At 52.6% G+C, this 19,410-nt stretch overlaps 1 protein-coding gene across 7 annotated transcripts in view; it reads left to right on the top strand.

The window, feature by feature from the left end:
- Positions 1-19,410, top strand: part of fhod1 (formin homology 2 domain containing 1) — a gene marked incomplete at its 5' end in the record, with an annotated part of 154,715 nt that overhangs the window by 108,296 nt on the left and 27,009 nt on the right. For 6 of the 7 annotated variants that reach the window (XM_042317004.1, XM_042317003.1, XM_042317002.1 and 3 more), the window contains 6 exon segments: positions 3,239-3,382; positions 6,386-6,591; positions 13,138-13,905; positions 14,505-14,660; positions 15,171-15,353; positions 17,567-17,686. In XM_042317004.1, coding sequence (XP_042172938.1) covers positions 3,239-3,382; positions 6,386-6,591; positions 13,138-13,905; positions 14,505-14,660; positions 15,171-15,353; positions 17,567-17,686 — 1,577 coding nt within the window. 7 annotated transcript variants of the gene reach the window in all.

The raw sequence follows: 19,410 nt of genomic DNA, 5'->3' as shown, positions 1-19,410 counted from the left end.
AGGAATAGACCTGGAATAGTTACCGAGGAGGAGGAATAGACCTGGAATAGTTACCGAGGAGGAGGAATAGACCTGGAATAGTTACCGAGGAGGAGGAATAGACCTGGAATAGTTACAGAGGAGGAGGAATAGACCTGGAATAGTTACTGAGGAGGAGGAATAGACCTGGAATAGTTACTGATGAGGAGGAATAGACCTGGAATAGTTACTGATGAGGAGGAATAGACCTGGAATAGTTAATAGTTACTGAGGAGGAATAGACCTGGATTAGTTAATAGTTACTGAGGAGGAATAGACCTGGATTAGTTAATAGTTACTGAGGAGGAATAGACCTGGAATAGTTAATAGTTACTGAGGAGGAATAGACCTGGAATAGTTACTGAGGAGGAATAGACCTGGAATAGTTACTGAGGAGGAATAGACCTGGAATAGTTAATAGTTACTGAGGAGGAATAGACCTGGAATAGTTAATAGTTACTGAGGAGGAATAGACCTGGAATAGTTACCGAGGAGGAGGAATAGACCTGGAATAGTTACCGAGGAGGAGGAATAGACCTGGAATAGTTACAGAGGAGGAGGAATAGACCTGGAATAGTTACTGAGGAGGAGGAATATACCTGGAATAGTTAATAGTTACTGAGGAGGAATAGACCTGGAATAGTTACTGAGGAGGAATAGACCTGGATTAGTTAATAGTTACTGAGGAGGAATAGACCTGGATTAGTTAATAGTTACTGAGGAGGAATAGACCTGGATTAGTTAATAGTTACTGAGGAGGAATAGACCTGGATTAGTTAATAGTTACTGAGGAGGAATAGACCTGGATTAGTTAATAGTTACTGAGGAGGAATAGACCTGGATTAGTTAATAGTTACTGAGGAGGAATAGACCTGGATTAGTTAATAGTTACTGAGGAGGAATAGACCTGGAATAGTTAATAGTTACTGAGGAGGAATAGACCTGGAGTAGTTAATAGTTACTGATGAGGAATAGTTAATAGTTACTGAGGAGGAATAGACCTGGAATAGTTACTGAGGAGGAATAGACCTGGAATAGTTAATAGTGACTGAGGAGGCACAGAAGTTTGTTGTATTTCCACGTGACCTGACCAGGAAACCCCCAGAAGAAAAGCTCTTCGCTCTGTCCGGACGGGGTTCGTTTTACTGGGACAGGTCGGCTAATGAAATGATGTGCTTGAGCACAAAACACCACATGTTATTTTAGTCCTTTGCAAATCTGCCATGTCAGTGGTTTTTACATGGTGGGAGAGTCACTATTCCAGCCAGAATAACCTTCTGTTTTCCAGACCAACTCCAAGGCCCTCTGATAATACTAGTTTTCCAGACCAACTCCAAGGCCCTGTGATAATACTAGTTTTCCAGACCAACTCCCTCTGATAATACTAGTTTTCCTGACCAACTCCAAGGCCCTCTGATAATACTAGTTTTCCAGACCAACTCCAAGGCCCTCTGATAATACTAGTTTTCCTGACCAACTCCAAGGCCCTCTGATAATACTAGTTTTCCAGACCAACTCCAAGACCCTCTGATAATACTAGTTTTCCAGACCAACTCCAAGGCCCTCTGATAATACTAGTTTTCCAGACCAACTCCAAGGCCCTGTGATAATACTAGTTTTCCAGACCAACTCCCTCTGATCATACTAGTTTTCCTGACCAACTCCAAGGCCCTCTGAAAATACTAGTTTTCCAGACCAACTCCCTCTGATAATACTAGTTTTCCTGACCAACTCCAAGGCCCTCTGATACCAAGGCCCTCTGATAATACTAGTTTTCCTGACCAACTCCAAGCCCTCTGATAATACTAGTTCTCCTGACCAACTCCAAGACCCTCTGATAATACTAGTTTTCCAGACCAATTCCAACTCCCTCTGATAATACTAGTTTTCCTGACCAACTCCCTCTGATAATACTAGTTCTCCTGACCAACTCCAAGGCCCTCTGATAATACTAGTTATGTGCCATTGACATTTTTGAGAGACTTTACAGGGTTTGATAAGTGCTGCTTTGCAGTGATATATATTATGGGGACACCTGTACATTATCACACTTCCTTCAGTGATATATTATGGGGACACCTCTACATTATCACACTTCCTTCAGTGATATATATTATGGGGACACCTGTACATTATCACACTTCCTTCAGTGATATATTATGGGGACACCTCTACATTATCACACTTCCTCCAGTGATATATTATGGGGACACCTCTACATTATCACACGTCAGTGATATATTATGGGGGACGCCTGTACATTATCACTATCATTATCATTACCACTCTCTCTCTCTCTTGCCACTCTCTCTCTCGCCTCTCTCTCTCTCTCCTCTCTCTCTCTCTCTCTCTCGCCTCTCTCTCTCTCTCTCCCTCTCTCTCGCTCTCTCTCTCTCTCTTGCCACTCTCTCTCGCGCCTGACTCTCTCTCTCTTCGTGTGTCTCCTCTCTCTCTCTCGCTTGCCTCTCTCTCTCTCTCGCTCTCTCTCTCTCGCCCCTCTCTCTCTCTCCTCTCTCTCTCTCTCTCGCTTGCCTCTCTCTCTCTCTCGCCAGCCCTCTCTCTCTCGTGTGTCTCCTCTCTCTCTTTTTATACATACGCACTCAGACAAGTGAAAAGACTTTGGCAGAGGGCCTTTCACATTGGAGGGCAGAGGGCCTTTCACATTGGAGGGCAGAGGGCCTTTCACATTGGAGGGCAGAGGGGGGAAGGGGCAGAGGGGAGGGGCAGAGGGCTCCCTCAGAGGGGAAGGGCAGAGGGGGAAGGGGCAGAGGGGAAGGGCAGAGGGGGAAGGGGCAGAGGGGGAAGGGCAGAGGGGAAGGGCCAGAGGGGGAAGGGCCAGAGGGGAAGGGGCAGAGGGGGCGGAGGGGGGGGCAGGGGCAGAGGAGGGGGCAGGGGCAGAGGAGGGGGCAGGGGCAGAGGAGGGGGCAGGGGCAGAGGAGGGGGGAAGGGGCAGAGGAGGGGGAAGGGGCAGAGGAGGGGGAAGGGGAGGAGGGGAAGGGGCAGAGGAGGGCAGAGGGCCTTTCACATTGAAGTTGAATGGGAAGTTGAAGTTGAATGAGTCTGGGGGGTCATTTCTCTGAAGTACGTTATGCTCTGCCAGTAGCATTTCAAATGGAAATTCACTCATACATTATTTAAAATGTAGTTGATTCAGTTGTGAATGTTTTTAGTTATTGTTTTGTGTGTGTGTGTGTGTGTGTGTGTGCGTGTGTGCCAACAGCCCCGTTCCAGGCCAGCGGTGCAGAAACAGGGCCCCAGCCAGAGCTCCACGCAGGGGGGCAGGTCTCAGGAGAGACTGGCCCCATCCAGAGAACGCTGGAGCAGCCTGACCCAGCAGACACCCAGGCGACCCATAATGATCCAGGCAAGAGATTAACATCCAACCCTCCTCCGAAATCTTCTGCCCCTTCCCCCTCTCCCCTCTGCCCCTTCCCCTCTCTGCCCCTTCCCCCTCTGCCCCTTCCTCCTCTGTCCCTTCCCCCTCTGCCCCTTCCTCCTCTGTCCCTCTGCCCCTTCCCCCTCTGCCCCTTCCCTCTGCCCCTCTGCCCCTTCCCCTCTGCCCCTTCCCCCTCTGCCCCTCTGCCCCTTCCCCCTCTGCCCCTGCCCCTTGCCCCTCTGCCCCTTCCCCCTCTGCCCCTTCCCCCTCTGCCCCTTCCCCTCTGCCCCTTCCCCTCTGGCCCTTCCCCCTCTGGCCCTCTGCCCCTTCCTCCTCTGTCCCTCTGCCCCTTCCCCCTCTGCCCCCTTCCCCTCTGCCCCTTCCTCCTCTGGCCCTCTTCCCCTTCCCCCTCTGGCCCTTCCCCCTCTGGCCCTTCCCCCTCTGGCCCTTGCCCCTCTGGCCCTTGCCCCTCTGCCCCTGCCCCTTCCCCCTCTGTCCCTTCCCCCTCTGTCCCTTCCCCCTCTGTCCCTTCCCCCTCTGCCCCTTCCCCCTCTGCCCCTTCCCCCTCTGCCCCTTCCCCCTCTGTCCCTTCCCCCTCTGTCCCTTCCCCCTCTGTCCCTTCCCCCTCTGCCCCTTCCCCCTCTGCCCCTTCCCCCTCTGCCCCTTCCCCCTCTGCCCCTTCCCCCTCTGCCCTTCCCCCTCTGGCCCTTCCCCCTCTGGCCCTTGCCCCTCTGGCCCTTGCCCCTCTGCCCCTGCCCCTTCCCCCTCTGTCCCTTCCCCTCTGTCCCTTCCCCCTCTGTCCCTTCCCCCTCTGTCCCTTCCCCCTCTCTGTCCCTTCCCCCTCTGTCCCTTCCCCCTCTGTCCCTTCCCCCTCTGTCCCTTCCCCCTCTGTCCCTTCCCCCTGTGTCCTTCCCCCTCTGCCCCTTCCCCTCTGCCCCCTTCCCCCTCTGCCCCTTCCCCCTCTGCCCCTTCCCCCTCTGCCCCTTCCCCCTCTGCCCCTTCCCCCTCTGCCCCTTCCCCCTCTGCCCCTTCCCCCTCTGCCCCTTCCCCCTCTGCCCCTTCCCCCTCTGCCCCTTCCCCCTCTGCCCCTTCCCCCTCTGCCCCTTCCCCCTCTGGCCCTTCCCCCCCTCTGGCCCTGCCCCTTCCCCCTCTGGCCCTTGCCCCTCCCCCTCTGGCCCTTGCCCCCTCTGGCCCTTCCCCCTCTGGCCCTTGCCCCCTCTGGCCCTTCCCCTGCCCCTTCCCCCCCTCTGGCCCTTCCCCCTCTGGCCCTTCCCCCTGGCCCTTCCCCCTCTGGCCCCCCCTCTGGCCCTTCCCCCTCTGGCCCTTCCCCCTCTGGCCCTTCCCCCTCTGGCCCTTCTGGCCCTTGGCCCCTCTGCCCCCTTCCCCTCTGGCCCTCTGCCCCCTTCCCCTCTGCCCCTTCCTCCCTCTGGCCCTCTGCCCCCTTCCCCTCTGCCCCTTCCACCTTTGGCCCTCTTCCCCTTCCTCCTCTGTCCCTTCCCCCTCTGTCCCTTCCCCCTCTGGCCCTTCCCCCTCTGGCCCTTCCCCCTCTGGCCCCCCTCCCCCCCTCTGGCCCTTCCCCCTCTGGCCCTTCCCCCTCTCTGGCCCTTCCCTCCTCTGCCCCTCTGCCCCTTGCCCCTCTGCCCCTGCCCCTTCCCCCGCTGTCCCTTCACCCTCTGCCCCTTGCCCCTTCACCCTCTGCCCCTTGCCCCTTCCCCCTCTGCCCCTTGCCCCTTCCCCCTCTGATCCTTGCCCCTTCCCCCTCTGACCCTTGCCCCTTCCCCCTCTGCCCCTTCCCCCTCTGTCCCTTCCCCCTCTGTCCCTTCCCCCTCTGTCCCTTCCCCCTCTGTCCCTTCCCCCTCTGTCCCTTCCCCCTCTGTCTCTTCCCCCTCTGTCCCTTCCCCCTCTGTCCCTTCCCCCTCTGCCCCTTCCCCCTCTGCCCCTTCCTCCTCTGTCCCTCTTCCCCTTCCCCCTCTTCCCCTTCCCCCTCTGGCCCTCTGCCCCTTCCTCCTCTGTCTCTGCCCCCTTCCCCTCTGCCCCTTCCTCCTTTGGCCCTCTTCCCCTTCCTCCTCTGTCCCTTCCCCCTCTGCCCCTTCCCCCTCTGCCCCTTCCCCCTCTGCCCCTTCCCCCTCTTCCCCTTCCCCCTCTGCCCCTTCCCCCTCTGCCCCTTCCCCCTCTGGCCCTTCCCCCTCTGGCCCTTGCCCCTTCCCCCTCTGGCCCTTCCCCCTCTGGCCCTTGCCCCCCCCTCTGGCCCTTGCCCCCCTTCCCCCTCTGGCCCTTCCCCCTCTGTCCCTTCCCCCTCTGTCCCTTCCCCCTCTGGCCCTTCCCCCTCTGGCCCTTCCCCCTCTGGCCCTTCCCCCTCTGGCCCTTCCCCCTCTGGCCCTTCCCCCTCTGGCCCTTCCCCCTCTGGCCCTTCCCCCTCTGGCCCTTCCCCCTCTGGCCCTTCCCCCTCTGGCCCTTCCGCCCCTCTGGCCCTTCCGCCCCTCTGGCCCTTCGCCCCTCTGGCCCTTCCCCCCTCTGGCCCTTCGCCCCTCTGGCCCTCTGCCCTCTGCCCCTCTGGCCCTCCTCCTCTGCCCCTTGCCCCTCTGCCCCTGCCCCTTCCCCCTCTGTCCCTTCCCCCTCTGCCCCTTCCCCCTCTGCCCCTTGCCCCTTCCCCCTCTGACCCTTGCCCCTTCCCCCTCTGACCCTTGCCCCTTCCCCCTCTGACCCTCCTCCTCTGTCCCTCTGACCCTCCTCCTCTGTCCCTCTGACCCTTGCCCCTCTGCCCCTGCCCCTTCCCCCTCTGACCCTTGCCCCTTCCCCTCTGACCCTTGCCCCTTCCCCCTCTCTGACCCTTCCAGGCAGTTAACCCACTGTTCCTAGGCCGTCATTGAAAATAAGAATTTGTTCCTAACTGACTTGCCTGGTTAAATAAAGGTTAAAAACATATAAATATATATAGATATATCTCTAATGCTATGTGTGTGAATATGCTGATCCCCTCCTGCCCTGTAGGTGTCAGTGTCCAACAGAAAAACCTCTCCAACGAGAAGAAGTTCATGCTGAACATGCTCTACGCCAATAACTCCTCGGGGTCTTCAGGGGAGCGGCCGTCAGGCACCAACCTCGACCCCGAGGAGAGCCTCTCCGGAGAGCCAGAGGACCACAGAGGGCTGGGCAGGGCTGGTGGCAGTGTGAAGGAACGTCTATCTAGCCTCAAGGTAGCAACTCATTACTGTCTTTTTTTATATCAATGTTCTGACTTTATTGAACAGAGAGAGGGAGACAGTGGGGATCTGTTCTGACTTTATTGAACAGAGAGAGGGGAGACAGTGGGGATCTGTTCTGACTTTATTGAACAGAGAGGATCTGTTCTGACTTTATTGAACAGAGAGAGGAAGACAGTGGGGATCTGTTCTGACTTTATTGAACCGATAGAGGGAGGAAGACAGTGGGGATCTGTTCTGACTTTATTGAACAGAGAGAGGGAGACAGTGAGGATCTGTTCTGACTTTATTGAACAGAGAGAGGGAGACAGTGGGGATCTGTTCTGACTTTATTGAACAGATCCAGAGAGGAAGACAGTGGGGATCTGTTCTGACTTTATTGAACAGATCCAGAGAGGAAGACAGTGAGGATCTGTTCTGACTTTATTGAACAGATAGAGGGAGACAGTGGGGATCTGTTCTGACTTTATTGAACAGATAGAGGAAGACAGTGGGGATCTGTTCTGACTTTATTGAACCGATAGAGGAAGACAGTGGGGATCTGTTCTGACTTTATTGAACAGATAGAGGAAGACAGTGGGGATCTGTTCTGACTTTATTGAACAGAGAGAGGGAGGAAGACAGTGGGGATCTGTTCTGACTTTATTGAACAGAGAGAGGGAGGAAGACAGTGGGGATCTGTTCTGACTTTATTGAACAGATAGAGGAAGACAGTGGGGATCTGTTCTGACTTTATTGAACAGAGAGAGGAAGACAGTGGGGATCTGTTCTGACTTTATTGAACAGAGAGATAGAGGAAGACAGTGGGGATCTGTTCTGACTTTATTGAACAGATAGAGGGAGACAGTGGGGATCTGTTCTGACTTTATTGAACAGATAGAGGGAGACAGTGGGGATCTGTTCTGACTTTATTGAACAGATAGAGGAAGACAGTGGGGAAGATGCAGAGAGTTTGTGTCAAGGTTGTCTGGCTACCCAAACTCCTTGCTCAGACAAATGCTAGGCCACGCCCACGGACGTCAGACACTTATCCGCAATGAGTCTGGATCCGAATACCTCCCCGACCAATTTCTGGAACGTGAGCAAATTCTAACTGTTCTGATTGGTCCTAGAAACCAATGGGTTGTTGCCAGAGCCAGAACACATGTGAGTAAAGCAGCGTTTTGAAAATGGTCATTCTTCTTGACACTCTGATTGGTTAGAGATGATCCAATCACTGATGACTTTGTTTTGTACAACACCCCTTTTTATTGTTTCTTTTTATTACATTTTTTTTTTTTCTCCCCAAAATCCCTGGTTTCCGATTGGTAGTTACAGTCTTGTCTCATCGCTGCAACTCTCTTACGGTCACAACCCAACCAAGCCACACTGCTTCTTGACACAATGCCCACTTAACCCGGAAGCCAGCCGCACCAATGTGTCTAGGTAGAGTAATGAGGCCTGACACTGTGGCTGGGACTGGTACACCACCCTAGGTAGAGTAATGAGGCCTGACACTGTGGCTGGGACTGGTACACCACCCTAGGTAGAGGAGACATGACACTGTGGCTGGGACTGGTACACCACCCTAGGTAGAGGAGACATGACACTGGCTGGGACTGGTACACCACCCTAGGTAGAGTAATGAGGCCTGACACTGGTACACCACCCTAGGTAGAGTAATGAGGCCTGACACTGGTACACCACCCTAGGTAGAGTAATGAGGCCTGACACTGGTACACCACCCTAGGGAGAGTAATGAGGCCTGACACTGTGGCTGGGACTGGTACACCACCCTAGGTAGAGTAATGAGGCCTGACACTGTGGCTGGGACTGGTACACCACCCTAGGTAGAGTAATGAGGCCTGGCACTGTGGCTGGGACTGGTACACCACCCTAGGTAGAGTAATGAAGCCTGACACTGTGGCTGGGACTGGTATACCACCCTAGGTAGAGTAATGAGGCCTGACACTGTGGTTGGGACTGGTACACCACCCTAGGTAGAGTAATGAGGACTGCCACTGTGTCTGGGACTGGTACACCACCCTAGGTAGAGGAGACATGACACTGGCTGGGACTGGTACACCACCCTAGGTAGAGGAGACATGACACTGTGGCTGGGACTGGTACACCACCCTAGGTAGAAGAGACATGACACTGTGGCTGGGACTGGCACACCACCCTAGGTAGAGTAATGAGGCCTGACACTGTGGCTGGGACTGGTACACCAGCCTAGGTAGAGGAGACATGACACTTTGGCTGGGACTGGTATACCACCCTAGGTAGAGGAGACATGGCACTGTGGCTGGGACTGGTACACCACCCTGGGTAGAGGAGACATGACACTTTGGCTGGGACTGGTACACCACCCTAGGTAGAGGAGACATGACACTGTGGCTGGGACTGGCACACCACCCTAGGTAGAGTAATGAGGCCTGACACTGTGGCTGGGACTGGTACACCACCCTAGGTAGAGGAGACATGACACTTTGGCTGGGACTGGTATACCACCCTAGGTAGAGGAGACATGGCACTGTGGCTGGGACTGGTACACCACCCTGGGTAGAGGAGACATGACACTTTGGCTGGGACTGGTACACCACCCTAGGTAGAGGAGACATGACACTGGCTGGGACTGGTACACAACCCTAGGTAGAGTAATGAGGCCTGACACTGTGGCTGGGACTGGTACACCAGCCTAGGTAGAGGAGACATGACACTTTGGCTGGGACTGGTATACCACCCTAGGTAGAGGAGACATGGCACTGTGGCTGGGACTGGTACACCACCCTGGGTAGAGGAGACATGACACTTTGGCTGGGACTGGTACACCACCCTAGGTAGAGGAGACATGACACTGTGGCTGGGACTGGTACACCACCCTAGGTAGAGTAATGAAGCCTGACACTGTGGCTGGGACTGGTATACCACCCTAGGTAGAGTAATGAGGCCTGACACTGTGGTTGGGACTGGTACACCACCCTAGGTAGAGTAATGAGGACTGCCACTGTGTCTGGGACTGGTACACCACCCTAGGTAGAGTAATGAGGCCTGACACTGTGTCTGGGACTGGTACACCACCCTAGGTAGAGTAATGAGGCCTGACACTGTGGCTGGGACTGGTACACCACCCTAGGTAGAGGAGACATGACACTGTGGCTGGGACTGGTACACCACCCTAGGTAGAGTAATGAGGCCTGACACTGTGGCTGGGACTGGTACACCACCCTAGGTAGAGGAGACATGACACTGGCTGGGACTGGTACACCACCCTCGGTAGAGGAGACATGACACTGTGGCTGGGACTGGTACACCACCTTAGGTAGAGGAGACATGACACTGGCTGGGACTGACACACCACCCTAGGTAGAGGAGACATGACACTGTGGCTGGGACTGGTATACCACCCTAGGTAGAGGAGACATGACACTGTGGCTGGGACTGGTACACCACCCTAGGTAGAGTAATGAGACATGACACTGTGGCTGGGACTGGTACACCACCCTAGGTAGAGTAATGAGGCCTGACACTGTGGCTGGGACTGGTACACCACCCTAGGTAGAGGAGACATGACACTTTGGCTGGGACTGGTATACCACCCTAGGTAGAGGAGACATGGCACTGTGGCTGGGACTGGTACACCACCCTAGGTAGAGGAGACATGACACTGGCTGGGACTGGTACACCACCCTAGGTAGAGTAATGAGGCCTGACACTGTGGCTGGGACTGGTACACCAGCCTAGGTAGAGGAGACATGACACTTTGGCTGGGACTGGTATACTACCCTAGGTAGAGGAGACATGGCACTGTGGCTGGGACTGGTACACCACCCTGGGTAGAGGAGACATGACACTTTGGCTGGGACTGGTACACCACCCTAGGTAGAGGAGACATGACACTGTGGCTGGGACTGGTACACCACCCTAGGTAGAGGAGACATGACACTGGGACTGGTACACCACCCTAGGTAGAGTAATGAGGCCTGACACTGTGGCTGGTACACCACCCTAGGTAGAGTAATGAGGCCTGGCACTGTGTCTGGGACTGGTACACCACCCTAGGTAGAGTAATGAGGCCTGGCACTGTCTGGGACTGGTACACCACCCGAGGTAGAGTAATGAGGCCTGACACTGTGGCTGGGACTGGCACACCACCCTAGGTAGAGTAATGAGGCCTGACACTGTGGCTGGGACTGGTACACCACCTTAGGTAGAGGAGACATGACACTGTGGCTGGGACTGGTACACAACCTTAGGTAGAGGAGACATGATACTGTGGCTTGGACTGGTACACCACCTTAGGTAGAGGAGACATGACACTGTGGCTGGGACTGGTACACCACCCTAGGTAGAGTATATAGTAATATATTAAGTCGTGTCCATGCACACTAGACACATGCTGACTGATCTATAGCAGAGTTAGAGATGAACACATGCTGACTGATCTATAGCAGAGTTAGAGATGAACACATGCTGACTGATCTATAGCAGAGTTAGAGATGAACACATGCTGACTAATCTATAGCAGCGTTAGAGATGAACACATGCTGACTGATCTATAGCAGAGTTACACAGCTGAACACATGCTGACTGATCTATAGCGGAGATAGAGATGAACACATGCTGACTGATCTATAGCGGAGATAGAGATGAACACATGCTGACTGATCTATAGCAGAGTTAGAGATGAACACATGCTGACTGATCTATAGCGGAGATACACAGCTGAACACATGCTGACTGATCTATATCAGAGTTAGAGATGAACACATGCTGACTGATCTATAGTAGAGTTAGAGATGAACACATGCTGACTGATCTATAGCAGAGTTAGAGATGAACACATGCTGACTGATCTATATCAGAGTTAGAGATGAACACATGCTGACTGATCTATAGCAGAGTTAGAGATGAACACATGCTGACTGATCTATAGCAGTTAGAGATGAACACATGCTGACTGATCTATAGCAGAGTTAGAGATGAACACATGCTGACTGATCTATAGCAGAGTTAGAGATGAACACATGCTGACTGATCTATAGTAGAGTTAGAGATGAACACATGCTGACTGATCTATAGCAGAGTTAGAGATGAACACATGCTGACTGATCTATAGCAGAGTTAGAGATGAACACATGCTGACTGATCTATAGCAGAGTTAGAGATGAACACATGCTGACTGATCTATAGCAGAGTTAGAGATGAACACATGCTGACTGATCTATAGCAGAGTTAGAGATGAACACATGCTGACTGATCTATAGCAGAGTTAGAGATGAACACATGCTGACTGATCTATAGCAGAGTTAGAGATGAACACATGCTGACTGATCTATAGCAGAGTTAGAGATGAACACATGCTGACTGATCTATAGCAGAGTTAGAGATGAACACATGCTGACTGATCTATAGCAGAGTTAGAGATGAACACATGCTGACTGATCTATAGCAGAGTTACACAGCTGAACACAGGCTGACTGATCTATAGCAGAGTTACACAGCTGAACACAGGCTGACTGATCTATAGCGGAGTTACACAGCTGAACACATGCTGACTGATCTATAGCGGAGTTAGAGATGAACACATGCTGACTGATCTATAGCGGAGTTAGAGATGAACACATGCTGACTGATCTATAGCAGAGTTACACAGCTGAACACATGCTGACTGATCTATAGCGGAGATAGAGATGAACACATGCTGACTGATCTATAGCAGAGTTAGGGCTGAACACATGCTGACTGATCTATAGCAGAGTTAGAGATGAACACATGCTGACTGATCTATAGCAGAGTTAGAGATGAACACATGCTGACTGATCTATAGCAGAGTTAGAGATGAACACATGCTGACTGATCTATAGCAGAGTTACACAGCTATACACATGCTGACTGATCTATAGTAGAGTTAGAGATGAACACATGCAGACTGATCTATAGCAGAGTTAGAGATGAACACATGCTGACTGATCTATATCAGAGTTAGAGATGAACACATGCTGACTGATCTATAGCAGAGTTAGAGATGAACACATGCTGACTGATCTATAGCAGTTAGAGATGAACACATGCTGACTGATCTATAGCAGAGTTAGAGATGAACACATGCTGACTGATCTATAGCAGAGTTAGAGATGAACACATGCTGACTGATCTATAGCAGAGTTAGAGATGAACACATGCTGACTGATCTATAGTAGAGTTAGAGATGAACACATGCTGACTGATCTATAGCAGAGTTATAGATGAACACATGCTGACTGATCTATAGTAGAGTTAGAGATGAACACATGCTGACTGATCTATAGCAGAGTTAGAGATGAACACATGCTGACTGATCTATAGCAGAGTTAGAGATGAACACATGCTGACTGATCTATAGCAGAGTTAGAGATGAACACATGCTGACTGATCTATAGCAGAGTTAGAGATGAACACATGCTGACTGATCTATAGCAGAGTTAGAGATGAACACATGCTGACTGATCTATATCGGGGGATTAAAAAACAGCATTGTGTTTATTTGAATTGAAATGCATTACTGATCCGTTCCCCCAGGCCCAGCAGGCCCAGCCTCTACCCAGCGAGGACAGCAGTTCCAGGAGGGCAGAGCTGCAGGGTCTGGGTGGCAGTGCCCAGGCGGCGCGGGCCAGGCTGGCAGAGGAGCAGCAGCACAGGCGTCTCCGGCCACAGTACAGCATCGACGCAGAGACCCACTCCCGAAACCTGGAGAAAACCCAGATGACCCCACTGGCCAGGGACAGACAGACGGACGCCTGGGACCAACTCCAACCCAGCTCCAAAGCCCTGAAGATTAAAGACCTGGACTTCTCCGACCTCATGGAGGAGGAGGATATAGATGTTCTGGACGTGGACGTCTTCGACGTGGGTGTTGGTCGGCCCGGTGGTGGTGGTGGCATCCCACCTCCTCCTCCACCTATTCCTGGACTAGCCTCCGCTCCTCCTCCTCCTCCCCCTGGGGCTCCGTTTATGAGTATCCCTCCTCCACCGCCTCCCCCACTGGGTGGAGGTCTCTGCTCCCCTCCTCCACCACCTCCTCCTGGAGCTCCTCCTCCTCCTCCTCCTCCTCCTCCTGGAGCTCCCCCTTCCTCCTCCTCCTCCTCCCAGACTCCAGACCCGGCCTTTGCCAAGAAGAGGAAGACGGTCAAGTTGTTCTGGAAGGAACTCAAACAGTCAGACAGTCCCAGGAAGTGTAAATTCGGACGCGGGACGGTGTGGGCGTCGCTGGATAAGGTCACCGTGGATACGGCCAAGCTGGAACACCTGTTTGAGTCCAAGGCCAAGGAGCTACCCGTGGCTCTGAAGGTGAGGCATTACATCAGCTCGGAAACCAAAAGATCAGATTCCATGTGTTTTTGTTGCTGTTTACACATGAAGGAAAACATCAGATAATTGGCAAAAGATCTGGATTGGACTGTCTGTGTAAACCATGTTAAGCCGTCTCAAGTATTTCAAACCAGGAATGAAGTAAAATCGATATTAACTGTTATCTCTGTTGGTGACTTGACTGGCGACTTGACTGGCGACTTGACTGGCGACTTGACCGGCGACTTGACTGGCGACTTGACTGGCGACTTGACTGGCGACTTGACTGGCGACTTGACTGGCGACTTGACTGGCGACTTGACTGGCGACTTGACTGGCGACTTGACCGGCGACTTGACTGGCGACTTGACTGGCGACTTGACTGGCAACTTGACTGGCGACTTGACCGGCGACTTGACCGGCGACTTGACTGGCGACTTGACTGGCGACTTGACTGGCGACTTGACTGGAGACTTGACCGGCGACTTGACCGGCGACTTGACTGGCGACTTGACCGGCGACTTGACCGGCGACTTGACCGGCGACTTGACTGGCGACTTGACTGGCGACTTGAATCTTTTCTATGTTTGTCCCTGCAGAAAGGATCAGAAGTGAAGAAAGCAGAGATTCTGGTGTTGGACTCTAAGAGGAGTAACAGCATCAACATCGGCATGACCGTACTACCAGCTGTCCACGTCATCAAGACCGCCATCCTCAACTTTGACGAGTTTGCCATCAACAAGGAGGGCATCGAGGTGATACTGTCTTTCTACCACCGGGTGGCGCTGTTACCATTTAGAATCACTGTTGAATAGGATCTGTGGGTGCTGTTTACACCAGGACCAGTGCACTCTGACATTGAACATCAGTGACCTGCGAAGGGTTCAGGAGAAGTACACTATTTCTCTAGTGTGGTTGAATGAATGTTTACTGTCAACGATGTATACCTAAACATCTCTGTTAGCACCTTTTGTGTTTTAACAACATGTCTACTACTCACACTTTCTTAGTCCTCTGATTTTCCTTTCACTGTGGTACAAATCCATGCCTGCAGTCCTCTGTTCCAGTCATCGCCCTCTCTCTCTTCTCCCTCTAAAAACATCATGCCTGCAGTCCTCTGTTCCAGTCATCGCCCTCTCTCTCTCTTCTCCCTCTAAAAACATCATGCCTGCAGTCCTCTGTTCCAGTCATCGCCCTCTCTCTCTCTTCTCCCTCTAAAAACATCATGCCTCCTCCTCTAACTCCAGTCATCTGTTGTCTTGTAGAAAATCCTGACGATGACTCCTTCGGAGGAGGAGAAACAGAAGATCCAGGAGGCTCAGCTGGCCAACCCGGACGTCCCCCTGGGCTCAGCAGAACAGTTCCTTCTCACCCTGTCCTCCATCAGTGGCCTCAGCGCCCGACTACAGCTCTGGGCCTTCAAACTCAACTATGAAACCCTGGAGAAGGTAGGATCGGGGGGAAACTCATTCAGAAACTGATCTAGGACCAGGCTAGTGTTCTGCTCTCATTATGGAATAGTTCTCCTGCAGAAACTGATCTGGGACCAGGCTAGTGTTCTGCTCTCATTATGGAATAGTCCTCATGCAGAAACTGATCTAGGACCAGGCTAGTGTTCTGCTAGTCTCATTATGGAATAGTCCTCATGCAGAAACTGATCTAGGACCAGGCTAGTGTTCTGCTAGTCTCATTATGGAATAGTTATCCTGCAGAAACTGATCTGGGACCAGGCTAGTGTTCTGCTCTCATTATGGAATAGTCCTCGTGCCTCCTGCAGAAACTGATCTGGGTCCAGGCTAGTGTTCTGCTCTCATTATGGAATAGTCCTCGTTCCTCCTGCAGAAACTGATCTAGGACCAGGCTAGTGTTCTGCTCTCATTATGGAATAGTCCTCGTTCCTCCTGCAGAAACTGATCTAGGACCAGGCTAGTGTTCTGCTAGTCTCATGATGGAATAGTCCTCATGCAGAAACTGATCTAGGACCAGGCTAGTGTTCTGCTCTCATTATGGAATAGTCCTCGTGCCTCCTGCAGAAACCGATCTAGGACCAGGCTAGTGTTCTGCTAGTCTCATTATGGAATAGTTCTCCTGCAGAAACTGATCTAGGACCAGGCTAGTGTTCTGCTAGTCTCATTATGGAATAGTTCTCCTGCAGAAACTGATCTAGGACCAGGCTAGTGTTCTGCTAGTCTCATTATGGAATAGTCCTCATGCAGAAACTGATCTAGGACCAGGCTAATGTTCTGCTAGTCTCATTATGGAATAGTTCTCCTGCAGAAACTGATCTAGGACCAGGCTAGTGTTCTGCTAGTCTCATTATGGAATAGTTCTCCTGCAGAAACTGATCTAGGACCAGGCTAGTGTTCTGCTAGTCTCATTATGGAATAGTTCTCCTGCAGAAACTGATCTGGGACCAGGCTAGTGTTCTGCTAGTCTCATTATGGAATAGTCCTCGTGCCTCCTGCAGAAACTGATCTAGGACCAGGCTAGTGTTCTGCTAGTCTCATTATGGAATAGTTCTCCTGCAGAAACTGATCTAGGACCAGGCTAATGTTCTGCTAGTCTCATTATGGAATAGTTCTCCTGCAGAAACTGATCTAGGACCAGGCTAGTGTTCTGCTAGTCTCATTATGGAATAGTTCTCCTGCAGAAACTGATCTAGGACCAGGCTAGTGTTCTGCTAGTCTCATTATGGAATAGTTCTCCTGCAGAAACTGATCTAGGACCAGGCTAGTGTTCTGCTAGTCTCATTATGGAATAGTTCTCCTGCAGAAACTGATCTAGGACCAGGCTAATGTTCTGCTAGTCTCATTATGGAATAGTTCTCCTGCAGAAACTGATCTAGGACCAGGCTAGTGTTCTGCTAGTCTCATTATGGAATAGTCCTCATGCAGAAACTGATCTAGGACCAGCTGTACATCATCTTCACGCTCTTCCTGTCATCCTGTCATCATGTGCTGTAGGAACCACGAGTATCCAACACCTCCCCAGGAGAACAGCGTTAGTCAGTGTGTCAGACAGGCAGCTCAACAACAGCTGAATATTGTCCTCGTGGGATGAGGAGAGAGAATATGAACGTTCTGCCCAGGATCAGCAGATTCTGTTCTGACACACACACACACACACACACACACACACACAGTGCTCAGTCTCTGCAGTGGCCTGTGACTCCTCACTGACTGCCTGTTTTAGCCTGTTTGATGCAGTTTGTTTCCTCCTGAATGTTGTTCCTCTCTTCGTCTCTGTACAGGAGATAGCTGAGCCTGTCTTCGTCTCTGTACAGGAGATAGCTGAGCCTGTCTTCGTCTCTGTACAGGAGATAGCTGAGCCTGTCTTCGTCTCTGTACAGGAGATAGCTGAGCCTGTCTTCGTCTCTGTACAGGAGATAGCTGAGCCTGTCTTCGTCTCTGTACAGGAGATAGCTGAGCCTGTCTTCGTCTCTGTACGAGATAGCTGAGCCTGTCTTCGTCTCTGTACAGGAGATAGCTGAGCCTGTCTTCGTCTCTGTACAGGAGATAGCTGAGCCTCTCTTCGTCTCTGTACAGGAGATAGCTGAGCCTCTCTTCCTCCCTGAATGTTGTTCCTCTCATCATCTCTGTACAGGAGATAGCTGAGCCTCTCTTCCTCCCTGAATGTTGTTCCTCTCATCATCTCTGTACAGGAGATAGCTGAGCCTCTCTTCGACCTGAAACTAGGCATGGAGCAGCTCGCCAAAAACAAAACCTTTAAGCGCATCCTAGCAACGCTTTTGGCCATTGGAAACTTCCTCAACAGTACCAGTGTAAGTGTGTTCTTCTTGTCTATGTCCCAAATAGAGACCCTGTTTCCTGTATAGGGCACTACTGTTGACCAGGGCCCATAGGGCTGTATAGGGCACTACTGTTGACCAGGGCCCATAGGGCTGTACAGGGCACTACTGTTGACCAGGGCCCATAGGGCTGTACAGGGCACTACTGTTGACCAGGGCCCATAGGGCTGTATAGGGCACTACTGTTGACCAGGGCCCATAGGGCTGTACAGGGCACTACTGTTGACCAGGGCCCATAGGGCTGTACAGGGCACTACTGTTGACCAGGGCCCATAGGGCTGTACAGGGCACTACTGTTGACCAGGGCCCATAGGGCTGTATAGGGCACTACTGTTGACCAGGGCCCATAGGGCTGTACAGGGCACTACTGTTGACCAGGGCCCATAGGGCTGTACAGGGCACTACTGTTGACCAGGGCCCATAGGGCTGTACAGGGCACTACTGTTGACCAGGGCCCATAGGGCTGTACAGGGCACTACTGTTGACCAGGGCCCATAGGGCTGTATAGGGCACTACTGTTGACCAGGGCCCATAGGGCTGTATAGGGCACTACTGTTGACCAGGGCCCATAGGGCTGTATAGGGCACTACTGTTGACCAGGGCCCATAGGGCTGTATAGGGCACTACTGTTGACCAGGGCCCATAGGGCTGTATAGGGCACTACTGTTGACCAGGGCCCATAGGGCTGTATAGGGCACTACTGTTGACCAGGGCCCATAGGGCTGTATAGGGCACTACTGTTGACCAGGGCCCATAGGGCTGTATAGGGCACTACTGTTGACCAGGGCCCATAGGGCTGTACAGGGCACTACTGTTGACCAGGGCCCATAGGGCTGTATAGGGCACTACTGTTGACCAGGGCCCATAGGGCTGTATAGGGCACTACTGTTGACCAGGGCCCATAGGGCTGTATAGGGCACTACTGTTGACCAGGGCCCATAGGGCTGTATAGGGCACTACTGTTGACCAGGGCCCATAGGGCTGTATAGGGCACTACTGTTGACCAGGGCCCATAGGGCTGTATAGGGCACTACTGTTGACCAGGGCCCATAGGGCTGTATAGGGCACTACTGTTGACCAGGGCCCATAGGGCTGTATAGGGCACTACTGTTGACCAGGGCCCATAGGGCTGTATAGGGCACTACTGTTGACCAGGGCCCATAGGGCTGTATAGGGCACTACTGTTGACCAGGGCCCATAGGGCTGTATAGGGCACTACTGTTGACCAGGGCCCATAGGGCTGTATAGGGCACTACTGTTGACCAGGGCCCATAGGGCTGTATAGGGCACTACTGTTGACCAGGGCCCATAGGGCTGTATAGGGCACTACTGTTGACCAGGGCCCATAGGGCTGTATAGGGCACTACTGTTGACCAGGGCCCATAGGGCTGTATAGGGCACTACTGTTGACCAGGGCCCATAGGGCTGTATAGGGCACTACTGTTGACCAGGGCCCATAGGGCTGTATAGGGCACTACTGTTGACCAGGGCTGTATAGGGCACTACTGTTGACCAGGGCTGTATAGGGCACTACTGTTGACCAGGGCCCATAGGGCTGTACAGGGCACTACTGTTGACCAGGGCCCATAGGGCTGTATAGGGCACTACTGTTGACCAGAGCCCATAGGGCTGTATAGGGCACTACTGTTGACCAGGGCCCATAGGGCTGTATAGGGCACTACTGTTGACCAGGGCTG

The sequence above is a fragment of the Oncorhynchus tshawytscha genome, unplaced genomic scaffold, assembly GCF_018296145.1.
Source record: "Oncorhynchus tshawytscha isolate Ot180627B unplaced genomic scaffold, Otsh_v2.0 Un_contig_881_pilon_pilon, whole genome shotgun sequence".
Lineage (NCBI taxonomy): Eukaryota > Metazoa > Chordata > Actinopteri > Salmoniformes > Salmonidae > Oncorhynchus > Oncorhynchus tshawytscha.
The sequence above is the reverse complement of the archived record's forward strand: the minus strand, read 5'-3'. Positions and strand labels throughout refer to the sequence as shown.